Raw genomic sequence first — 11,807 nt, 5'->3', positions numbered from 1 at the left:
TATAGCAGTGAGAAGCTGAACTCTGACTCTGAGGAAGGCTTCTGATAGGCATTGAAACATAAGCATGTGAGAGACATTACAGTGATTACTGGTTGTGTAAAAGAAAACTCCAATGTACTATGTTGACAAGATTTTACAAATATAATGTACAAAATGTACAGGTATTACCTTCTTGGTCTGTGGAGTGAGATGAAATGTCCAGAAAAGTTCAGACATGAGAAATGATAGCTATTTTAGAAGAACTGTCTTTCTCAGAAAAGGAGAACAATCATCTTGTATCTAGTCACTAAGTGAGACCATAGATAAATATAAACCTGCTATTCAACAGATCTTACTCAGTGTCGCTGGCGAAAGATAGTGGATGCTGTCTGAAAAGTCTGACTGTTTCCAAAATCATATCTAGTAACTGAAGGAACTATCATTTGTTGTGTGTTATTACGTGGATGTCCAACCTTCATTGGAGTTCAGACATGGCCTAAAACAGTACAGTGAGTATCAGGGATATTACTCTGCAGGGCTCGAAATACTGGGTGCATGTGCACCCAAGTGCACCCAAAATTGGAGCTGTGCACCCAATTATTTTCAGTGGGTGCACCCAAATATTTTCTTAGGTTGTGTATGTAAAGATACAAAGTATACTAGTGTATAGCATATTCTTGACATCTAAGTCTTAGAAAGATAATAAAAATGTCTATCATGGTACTTGTTTAAGAATTTGATAGCTTGTAAGTAAGTCTTATTACTAGGTTATTACTTCAATTTAAGTGGTCACCCAAAATGTTTTTGGTGCACCCAATTTTTTAAGCTGGGCACCTAATCCCAAAAATGAATTTCGAGCCCTGCTCTGTATCACCTGTATATCTAACTTTCATCGATGTTCACGCATAGACCTGAACAATACACTGCATATCAGAGATGTTGTTATGTATTGCCTAGATGGCTAACCTTCATTGGAGTTCAAACATGGACTAAAACAACACACTGTATTATCAGACAGGGATAAACAAGTCCACTAGCCCTATAGTCCCGGGCAAGTGAAAATGCCAATCGGGCAAGTGCATGTCCTTCCCCACTTGCCCGATCCGACAAGTTAGCTTTTCTCCACTGAGTGAGATTTTGATGTACTTGCTACTTTTCAAAGTCATGACACCAAGCATTGATTAACACAGAAAATAGAGCCAATAACAAAAATTCCATTGAAGGCCATGAATATACATAGAAAAATGTCATTTAGATTTCGGGCAAGTGAAAAGTTGGTTCGTGCAAGTAAATTTTTTAAGTACTTGCCTGATAGGACAAGTCAATTTTAGAAAACTTGTCCAACCCTGTCAGAGATGTTGTTATGAACTACCTGCATATCAAACCTTCATCAAAGTTCACACATACTAAAACAGTACAGTGTGTATCAGAGATGTTGTAATGTGTGCTGTACACTTATGAAGAACCAACAAATAAACAAACAAACAAACAAACCTTGGCCCCGCCCCCTTTCCTGAGCACCTTCTCCACAGCTTCCACAGCCTGGTGGAACCGTTTCCCCTTGTTGGACTTGATCATCTGGTCCTTGTACTCCTCAAAGGGCTTCAGGTTCTCAGCCTTCACCCAGGCACTGGAGGGCAGAAGGTTTTAGTTTACACATCGTTATGCTGTGATATCATGTAATACTATGGTAAAGTGATGACTGGGAGCCAGGCTACTATAATCCTCCAATGGCTTCAGGTTCTCAGCCTTGACCCAGGCACTGAAGGGGTACAAGGTTTTGCATATTATTGTGTTGTGATATTGTGTAATACTGTGGTATAGTGAAGGCTGGGAGCCAGGCTACCATACTCCTTAGAGGGCTTCAGGTTTTCAGCCTTAACCCAGGCACTGTGGGGCACAAGGTTTTAGTTAATACACATTATTGTGCTTGTCTGTAGTTGGCCAGAACCCACGTGGGCGCCCCAAGAGGAAATGGGTAGACAACTTGTCAATGAAGATTTTAGAAAACTGCAAACTTGCAAAAAAGACAACCCCTTTGACAGAGGCGGATGGAGATCAGCAATCAGACCGAAATGACTTGATGAAACATCCAACCCCGGGAAGACAGGGAACAACGGATGCTTAACCGCATAGTGAGTGAGTGTGTGTGTGTTGTAATATTGTGTAATACTGTGGTATACTGTTGGCTGGGAGCTAGGCTACCATACTCCTCAAATGGCTTCAGGTTCTCAGCCTTAACCCAGGCACTGTAGAGGCAGGATATTTTACACATCATTGTGCTGTAACATCATGTAATACTGTTGTATTGTGAAGGGTGAGATATTGATATAAGTGGATTTCCCAGATATCCATTCATATCATTATCAATATGCATTGGTATCATTCAATACATATTTTGGATAACACGACCTTAGACCTATCAAATACTACACATTGGGCAACACTGGCCATTGCACCTAGCCTGGTATCCAGCCGTATTATAGCTCCCGGGTCTCTTTAATACGACTGGACAGAAGAGACTTGGGAGCTATAATACAACTGCATACCAGGCTACATAGCACCAGCAAGAACAACATTAAAATCATATGAAAATGTGAAAGTCCACTCACTGATCTTCCGTGCCATAGAAGAAGACGAAGTACACCGGCTTCTTCCCTTTCGGCTTCTTGACGTCCTTCTTGGGACGGACAATCTGGGAACATTGGACAAAACATACACATTAGCTACGTTAGGCACAAACTTCACATCATCACAAGCATGTTCACCGTTTCGACTACGCATGTGTAGCGACAGGAATTGTGGTTTATATTAGGGTTTCCAGTCACAACGCACATGCGTGCGGCGGTGGTGTTTTCCGTGCGTGTAGCGATTTTCGATTGATCGCCGTGTAAAATTGAGAAAGGCCTAGAGCTTCAAACTTACCAGAATTGTAGTATGTAGTATGGAGGCCCTGGCAATGTAAAAATTTTAAGCAGGGGATAAAAGATTGTTGAGATATGGCCTTCGGAAAAATGCCTCGCGAGCCGGGAAAGTCACTTCCGCGTTCTCGTGTTCGAGCGTTCTGCGGGCATGGCGTTGCGTCAGCCTGATTTGCATCTCAGCCTTATTTGGAAGCAACCCATATATGGTAGGATCGGATAGACAAGAAAACAAGCTTCAATTTGGTATGTGTGCATTTTTTGTACCTCAATCCTAAGGTGATCTGCCAATAGTTTGAAAAATTGGGCGGCGTTTTTCACCACTGATATCTAAACTTTTCAAAAATGCACAACCATGTGTGTAACAAGCGTTTTCTAAGCTTTAAAATGATGTATAACATGAGGGGATTTGTTGTGAGTTGGCGATGTGAGAGCTCCGTGTGGTGCGCCGAGTCAGGGCGCGAGCCGGCCCGCCGTGAGTCACGGCCGCGCCGTATACCCCGGCATAGTTGGGCGGTTCCATAATTATCAAAACATTTGCGTTTTCTACGTAAATTATAGCGTTTTGATACTCATTAGATTGTATACAGATAATGAGGTAACCACATACTATAACCACATAAGTGTAGGCATGTTCGGTCACATTTTGTTCAGGTTTGCGACGCAAAACTTTTTTGTTTTCTTTGTCACCAACTTCATCCGAAAGGAAAAATCATGTGTCCAATGTGAACATATTTGCGTTGAGATGATGACTGAAGTTCACTTTTTACATTGTATGATCCAAAAATCAATAATAACATAGCAAGTTGTTGAATGTGATATCAAGGACACATGGGTTTTTGCTGATATTTCAATGCAATGATTTTTCAGATATGCAAAAGATGCTGCATTGGTAATAGCAACTGGAACATCACAAAAATGGTACAAGCTGTGCAACTTAGAAGAAGAGCTACCAAGTCTTTTCTGCCAAATGTTGTAATTCCAAAGAATTATCAATTGTTGTGCAATTCAGCCAGTTGGGTGCGAATAAACTTGAATAAACCAGTACAATGTCAGTCGATCATAGTTTATAGGTACTAGTAATATATTTCATATACTTTTGGTCATCATATGTCTTAAAAGTAGCATTTCCTGGTGGATTATGATAGTTTTGATGGTAAATTTAGAATTAGCAAGTTCCAAAACCCTCTAGGAGTGAAGTATTGCTGATATTCAATGAACTACATGTATATGGAAGATAATGTGACTTCACATATATATTATGTGTAGACAGGTACTGATGACCTTTGACCTTTTGAGATATGCTACAAATTATCATTTTTGATTGCAAATAATTCCGTAACAATGTGTCTAGAATGTCTGCCATACATTGTATGACGAGAATCTACTACATATTTCCAATATTTGAAATATCTTAGTTATAGGGTGAACGGTTTCATGATTATTGCTCTTCAAAGAGAGGTCATCTGGAAATAATTGGCCACTTTTCAGCTGTGCCATGCTGAAAAAACTTAATTTTCAGCAGGTTGACCTCACCTGTAGTGAAAGAAAAAGAGAAATAAACACCTTATCTTTACTTGATTGCTACAAAATGCTACCTGGACTGTGCAGAAAAGAATGTTTGAGTGGCACAATGTTTTTACTTTCTTAATTATTACTAATTAAAAATGCAATTTTCACACCTGGCGCCACACCTGCGGACACCGCCCAGCAACTTCGAAAGGCCATATCTCGGGAACGGAAGGTCCGATTTTCGTTCCGTAACTTCCTTTTTTCATGTTTCAGCACCCTCTATCAAGAAATATAAATGTTTCGATTCCTCTGGATACCAAATAATTTCGACTGGAAACCCTATTTATATGTCAAGACTTGTAAATAGAACTCCTCTGGATGATTGTCTTGATTTTGCATATTGTCCTGACTTGTTTCAGGGGCTTTGACATGTATTGACCCGAAATTCCCGTAGCTTTGAATGCGTGATCAGAACGATGAACACGCTTATTTACCTGGGAGGTGTATAAGTTCCTGGGACAGGGAGAGCAAAGATTTGTATTTCATATACAGCAGGTCAAATCACATTAGCAAGATACCAAAGGATTCTTGTGGAGTAAGATTGCACCAAGATCATATAAGAAGGCAGGCCACAGCTTATGTGTGGCGGAGTCATAAGCATGGTGAACTTCTTTTTTTTTTTTAATTTAAGGTGACAGTCTGCAGGTGTTTTTGAGATTCTGTCCGAGATGGGATTTAGCATGAAAGTTGAGCTGTCTAGTAAACATTATGAAAAATCTAACCATACATCAGTCCCAACTATTTGAGTGTTGGTTATGTAGTTTTTTTCTTCATAAATGGAAAGTATGTAATTAAATTGAAACTAAGACAATGATGACCCAGTTTCACTTATTTGTCAGAATACAGACCATCAAATTTGCAAAGAGCCTACTACAATATTTGTGATTTGTAGACAATTTAATCAGATCCCTGCCTACTATGTTACGGACAGGTGCGCCTATCGCAGAGCCGCTGTTTGTTTACCCCAACATGCGCCGTTTCAGACCGCCCATAATTTACCATGTAGAACATCACGTGCGGGCGGAGCACTATGATGTGTCAGCGGAGGTTGTCAAACGCATTTATAGCAACTCTAGAGCTTAGATAAGCTATAACTATCACTAATATGTCTTTACAATCAGACGTTTTGGAGCGCTCAATGTGATGAGATTGGGTACAGAAAAGTTTAAATGCACGCTAATGTGACACGGTTATTGTCTGCAGACCGGATAGCGTCGGTGGGGGGAGTCCCAACCCACACAAAGATCGGCCTACCTTACTCGGCCACGGCGGGAAACTGCTCAGCTTGGCCCTGAAACAAAACAACAGGACAAATCTTCAGACATTTTTCTCGAGGATGGTGTGAAAATGGGGGATTTGACGTGAGGATTTGAGGAGAGAGAGCGGAAGGAAAACGTACCAAACGATGTCACCGATGTTGAACTGTGCCGCCATGTTTACTACCGGGGACGCTGGGAAAATCTCAGGGGAAGGACCAGTCTACGTGGTAAATAGGGGGACCAGGTTTGAAATTTGAAAATGCTAGAATAATTAACTAAAATATGTAATGATACCCACAAAAGACATATTACTGGATTGAAAGTTTTATTAGATCAAAGATATTGTTCATAGATGAAATCTAGTAAATCTTATATCTGTTATCATTAAAATAATTTGTAATGGTCCCCCGTATCCTAATGGTCCGGTCCCCATACCCGGAAGTGAATGAGTTTGTTGACATATCTCGTGTTTCTCTACCGGCAGAAATTGTCTCAGTGTGAGCTAACGTGTGTGGGCTTGTGCGCGGCTTAATTTTAGCCCTGACGTATTGTCTACTGTAGCAGTGAGGGAAGAACAGGCAGTCATAGACATGAAGTTCTGCTACAAAAGACTCTCTGAATCAACGATGATGGAATGAAGGTAAGTTGGACGTGAGTTTCTTTCCACTCTAGAGAAAGAAAAAGTGTAACGCATCTACGCCAAATTATATCTGGTTCAGTTACTCAAGCAGCTGAATCATTTTGAACACTGTCAGGCGTTTCAGGTAGCATCCACTCTCTGTCGTCTGTGATCTGTTATAGAACATGCTTTATAACCTAACTATGATTTGACATGCAAAGTTGCAAAAGGAGATGAGGACAAATTTTATAGTTTGCAAAAGTGCAACGCACGTAGTATCGACAAAGTCTAGACGTTTTCCTTTGTTTTGTCGGTATATGGTATATATGTACACACAATGACAGTACCCAAAGGAACAAAAGAAGGGTGTCCTATTGTACTTGAAAAAGCAATCGACGGAAACGAATGATGACGAACGAAGCCTTATGCTGAAGTGAAAAGAGTTTTGTTTGTCTTCTTTTGTTCTGTATTGTCAGCAGAACTTTGAGTCGAAAATCTATAAATATGTGCAAATGTTGTATTTCCAGTTTCGGTCTAACGTTACCAAACGCCCAGAAATATACGCATGACTCACCTTGCCTTGTATATCCTGTGGGGATTTCTGTCAGCTCTTGCGCAATTTGAGAATGATTGTTGTTGTTGTTGTTGTCCTCATTCAACGTCTATTATTTCGCTAGACGTGGCCTCTTGGTGCTGAGTAACACATGGTTCGCTTTTGAGATAAGAGTCTCTCTTGGTATTTAACTCTTGGTTCCTTGTGCTTGAGAGTTGCTGGAGGAGTTTCTAGGAGAGTACGTCGAAACGGTGTGTACTCTCAATGTACTGGGAGAAGGCCATGTACATCTGTTCGTTGATTCCTTCTGAAAGGTCTTCTCTCATTCCAGCTAGCGTGGTGATGTCCGTGTCTCTGCTGTCCTCTGCTGTGTTGTATGTCTCATATATGTTCTCCGCTTCTAGCAGCATGTGTTGTCTTTCCTTTTCATAGCGAGGGCAGTGGTACAGGAAGTGGTTGGTGGTCTCTACAGCTTGGACAGGATAGTGGACATGTCACTGTCATCTGATCACAAATCATGTTGCCAGGAAGCTCTGTACTGTAGATCGTATTGGTGTATTTGCTGACTTAAAGAAAAGATAAATAAAATAAATGAAAGATCATAAATTCATAAATCTATAGGCTATGGTTGAAATTAGGTATTTTTATCTTAAGGTCTTCTAAAGTTTAAGGATGAGAACTGTATGCGTTTACATGCACTTTACATGTACCTCACCTCACCGGTCCCATAGCCTCACCGGCCGTAGGGGCAGCAATGCCATCAACGTAAGTTTTCCATCTTCTTCTATGTACATTTATGTTTAAATCACACATAGATAAAGCAGAGAGGTATCATAATGTATGCCTTCCTTTGATAGGTGCTGGTGTGTTACGCCGAATGGCGGTTATACCGGCTATATAGATACAGATACAGATACAGATCTTGCCACCACTTCAGTGTAAGGAATGTTGGATCAAGGTCAAAATCACTCCCAACATTTCCCCAAATCAAATCTACATCCATCGAAGGTTGGGCAATTTTCAGCAAATACAATTATCCTGTTGACAGCAGTGGCAGCTGTTGGTGTGGGAAACAGTTTTATTTGGGAGACAGGAAAATACTTTCATGGGGAGGAAGTCTAGTATCAAGTTCATCTTGGTCAAGTTCAACCATGATCTACAATCAGAGTGCCCATTTAGGGAGAGGATAATTTGTCTGTGCTTTAACTGCAAATGGAGTTGCAAATGGATCTGTGGCTAATCCAGGGATTGCTTATCCCCCATATCTAGCCTCCACAGGGATCTGTTAGAGAAATGAAAGTGGGAACCATTAGAACACAGCGGTTATCATAAAACAGTACATGTACTGTAAATTCAGTTAGTTTTACAGTGGTTTTATTTCACATATAGTAGGAGGGAAAAGAAGGGTTTGCAGCATTTTGAATTCATGTTTGAAACGATTCAGGTATCATTTTGAATTTGCTCTGGAGAGGTTGCCACAAATAAACAAAAGCACCGAGAACATTTCTTGATTTACATGTAAAGTACAACATGTTTCTGTATTTCTTGTCATTAAAAAATGCGAAAAATAACGGAAAATATCAAACTACCAGCACCAAGTTGGGACCTACTGTTAAAGGTTAAGAATTTCTGGGGCACGTAGTTTGTTTTGGTGTGGCTCAAAACTACAAGTCAAACAGTACTCTCTAAATACATAGTACAAACTTAATGGCCCTGTAATACTGCACTCAGCACTGTTGCAGGTTCTTTGGTCTTATTTGATCAACACAGATGAATTTTGCTGTAACGTTCAACCAAATCAGTTGTGTTGATGAGATTTTTTTAGCGTATACACAGTCTTGCATATAACTAACTGTAGACCCAAGTTAAGCCAAATGTGTTAAGCCTTACTAAAGGCACATGAAAACACAGTGTAATAGCCTGACCTTGACCTTTGTTTGGGTTGTCACAAAGTTTGTAAAACCCACATTTCTGATTGGAAAGGTGTGTTTATACAAGTTTAAGTGGTATGCCCACTAATAAACAGCATAAGGTACTCATTCATGATTGTGTGCCTGTGGTGTCTGAATATTGTGATAAGGTAGGAGATGTGTGGTTAAGTCTGTACTGTAGGTTGCTTTTAGATGTCTGTAGTCTAGACTACATCACAATCCTTTTATTTTGCTAAAAAATTGAAGACATTCACGAGATACCTGTGTAATTTGTCAGAGGAGGAAAATTGAAGGCTATCAAAAAGCCAGTGTATCAAAATGAGTCTCGGATTTAGTCAGAAGCCTGAGTGTTTAAGATTGCTCCACTAAACATTTATTGTGGTGGCTATTTTTGCACAGAATTTGTAATTGTATTGATTTTGTGGTTCATTTAGGTAGCAGGAAGAGGATTTAAGTACCATACATGTTGAACATGTCACACCAAGGAGGTTAAAATAAGATTATTTTCTACACCTTGTTGGTCACATATAAATGCTAGACAAAGTTGAACACCAGCCAATTTGATCATGATCTATGTGTGGCAGACAGATTCCATTTGTTGAACTGCTCACCATTTTTATGACTTACCTCCAGCTGGCAAGGGCAGATATCAATAGGTCAGATGAGTCACCCAGTGCCTGTGAAAGTTGCCGTCTGTTCTTACATGTAATGTGGATTGTTGTGCCTACTAGTAGCTGTTTCAGGAAACATTTTACCCATTTGTCCAGCATTCTGTCACAAAAGGGATGATAGAAATGTCCTCATTTAAAAAACGTCTTAAGATTAGATTACCTGATATGCCTTCCATGCCTGACTCCTGTCTCTGTTGTAACACATGTACCTGTACGATATGTCAGTCATTGTCAACATCGTGCTGGATTATAAGGTAGGTTTAATATTTGGTGTACAAAACTTTGCTTACTTTTGTCACACCTAATTTTTGGTTCTCAGAAGTGACAAAGTTATTGATTGAATCAAGCAAGAGGATGAATACTAGGACTTACAAGGTCAGTTACTCAAACAACTTTATAAATTTAACCTTTAAACTGCCAAACCTGGATATATCCGGCACACATATACATGTCCTGTGTGCCGTGCCCGGATATATCCAGGATAGTGTATTCCCCCGAAGTAGCAGCTTTGCGCGCGTGTAGCGCACAAACACCCGGAAATTAGGGACTTCAGCCTTGTTCGGGGGGTTCTTTTGGAGGTCAGCGGCCAACCCTGGCACTGATAGCATTTTATAGGGCTGAAACTCTGGCAGTTTAAGGGTTAAATGGTGCAGAGATTTCACTGGTGACTGAATATGACACATTTTCTTCAGGTGCGATGGCAAGATGGCGATCAACCCCAGGTCCGTGCGTTCCATCGGGCTGTCGCTGATCGTGTTTGGGGCGCTCAGCGTGATCTTTGGTCTGGCCTCCGACCTGAGCTTCAGCGACGCCTACCTGCACCAGGCCTCCGGGCCCATCTGGAGCGGAGTGTTTGTGAGTCAGGCTGCTGTCCATGTACAGAGATTGCCAATTGAAATGTGTTCTTTTCATCTGTCGATGACAGATTTGTCAAACAGATGTGTGAAAGACAGACTGCCTTATTCACTACTTAACTTCTGTGTATCTTATACAGGTCCTCATCACGGGTATCCTGGCAGCCTCCATCCACTATGAGAAGGGGAACAGGTGCATCGTGAGTAACACATGCTTCATTGGGGGCAGCACGCTCCTTTGTAGCCTGTCTTTCCTGCTGTGCAACAGCATCTGGTGCATTCTTGTTACCTTGATGTCTAACCATTTGAATAAAATATGTTAAGTTTTCTGTGTACCAATTGTATAACTTTTGTTCTTTATATTCCTATCAATTAATTGCTTTTGATTTAAGCAGACTCCAGGAAGAATAGTGCTGAATTCACATGCTGCCTTGTCTGAGTCTGGTCGGAGTGGCTGGCCTTCCTACTGGGTTAGAGTTCAGAGGTCGTGCACAAAGTAACCGATTTGACCTCTAATCCAAATCATCCCAATGGAAATCTTGACAAAACAAACCTTCATCAACGTATTGTCTTTATCCTTGCCTTCCAGATGATCGCCCTGACCACCCTGGGGACCCTGTCGGTCCTCCTGACCATCGCCTCATGGGTCATGTCATCTATCGGCCTGAACGGGCGCGACACGTGCCCCGTCAGCAGCTGTCTGGCCGTCAAGGTGCTGCACGGCGTGTCCCTGGTGCTGTCTGTAGTGGAGACTGTGCTGTCGTTTGTGTGTGTGATACTGGGATGTGTGGGGATATGGTCACCACAGGTGAGGCTTTCGAATTGCTAGATTCAAAGCATTTACACAAGAATGTATTACAGTAAACCGTATTTAGTTATAGGTAGTGAATGACGCATGCCATGTCTCTCGAGCAGTCTGTAGTAGAAACTGTGCTGTCCTGCATCTGTGTGATACTGGGATGTGTTATGGTCGCCACAGGTGAGACTTCTTGTGTCAGATTGCAGTAGCAAATTTCTGTTACAGTAGCAAATTTCTGTTACAGTAGCAAAGTTCTGTAGTTACTGTTACTGTACACACCATGTCCCTGGTGCTGTCCGTAGTGGAAACTGTGCTGTCGTTTGTGTGTGTGATACTGGGCTGTGTGGGGATATGGTCACCACAGGTGAGGCTTCAGAAATGCTAGATTATACCAAAGTACTTACACCAAAGTAGTGCCGTAGTTCAGGGGTAAGTCAGCTGTAGAGACTTTGCTGTGATTACCTTTACACATTGACATCTAAACAGGCACTCTTGTTTGTCTGTGTGATTCTGGGATGTGCACATCACTCCACACCTTACACTTTAAACATTAGTACAGTAACTACAAATCATGGCTATAATCTCCCTTATTGTTGTATTTCTCTCCAGGACCACTCCACCTCGCCCCCACCGTACCCCCAGCAGCAGT

At 41.2% G+C, this 11,807-nt stretch overlaps 2 protein-coding genes across 2 annotated transcripts in view; one reads left to right on the top strand and one right to left on the bottom strand.

The window, feature by feature from the left end:
• Positions 1-5,951, bottom strand: part of LOC118419227 (putative oxidoreductase GLYR1) — a 35,126-nt gene extending 29,175 nt beyond the window's left edge. The window contains exons 1-5 of the mRNA XM_035825577.1: positions 5,872-5,951; positions 5,727-5,763; positions 2,592-2,674; positions 1,474-1,609; positions 169-177 (exon numbers count right to left, since the gene is read on the bottom strand). Coding sequence (XP_035681470.1) covers positions 169-177; positions 1,474-1,609; positions 2,592-2,674; positions 5,727-5,763; positions 5,872-5,906 — 300 coding nt within the window. The 5' untranslated portion in view covers positions 5,907-5,951. The remainder of the gene's footprint in view (positions 1-168; positions 178-1,473; positions 1,610-2,591; positions 2,675-5,726; positions 5,764-5,871) is intronic.
• Positions 5,952-6,164: 213 nt separating this feature from the next.
• LOC118419475 lies at positions 6,165-11,203 on the top strand. The gene is made up of 4 exons (XM_035825861.1): positions 6,165-6,371; positions 10,198-10,360; positions 10,500-10,559; positions 10,949-11,203. The coding sequence occupies exons 2-4, from the start codon at positions 10,211-10,213 to the stop codon at positions 11,186-11,188; spliced, it is 450 nt and encodes a 149-aa protein (XP_035681754.1). The 5' UTR covers positions 6,165-6,371; positions 10,198-10,210; the 3' UTR covers positions 11,189-11,203.
• Positions 11,204-11,807: the final 604 nt, after the last annotated feature.

This window comes from Branchiostoma floridae, chromosome 7, assembly GCF_000003815.2.
Source record: "Branchiostoma floridae strain S238N-H82 chromosome 7, Bfl_VNyyK, whole genome shotgun sequence".
Classification (NCBI taxonomy): Eukaryota; Metazoa; Chordata; class Leptocardii; order Amphioxiformes; family Branchiostomatidae; genus Branchiostoma; species Branchiostoma floridae.
Note: the sequence above shows the minus strand (reverse complement) of the source record. Positions and strands in the feature narration are given on the sequence as shown.

Bases quoted from the DNA above. Each gene is read 5' to 3' on its own strand.
- LOC118419475 (XM_035825861.1), top strand. From the start codon at position 10,211: ATGGCGATCAACCCCAGGTCCGTGCGTTCCATCGGGCTGTCGCTGATC. The intron at 10,361-10,499 runs GTGAGTCAGGCT...TATCTTATACAG, and splicing joins CCATCTGGAGCGGAGTGTTT to GTCCTCATCACGGGTATCCT. The intron at 10,560-10,948 runs GTGAGTAACACA...CTTGCCTTCCAG, and splicing joins AGAAGGGGAACAGGTGCATC to ATGATCGCCCTGACCACCCT.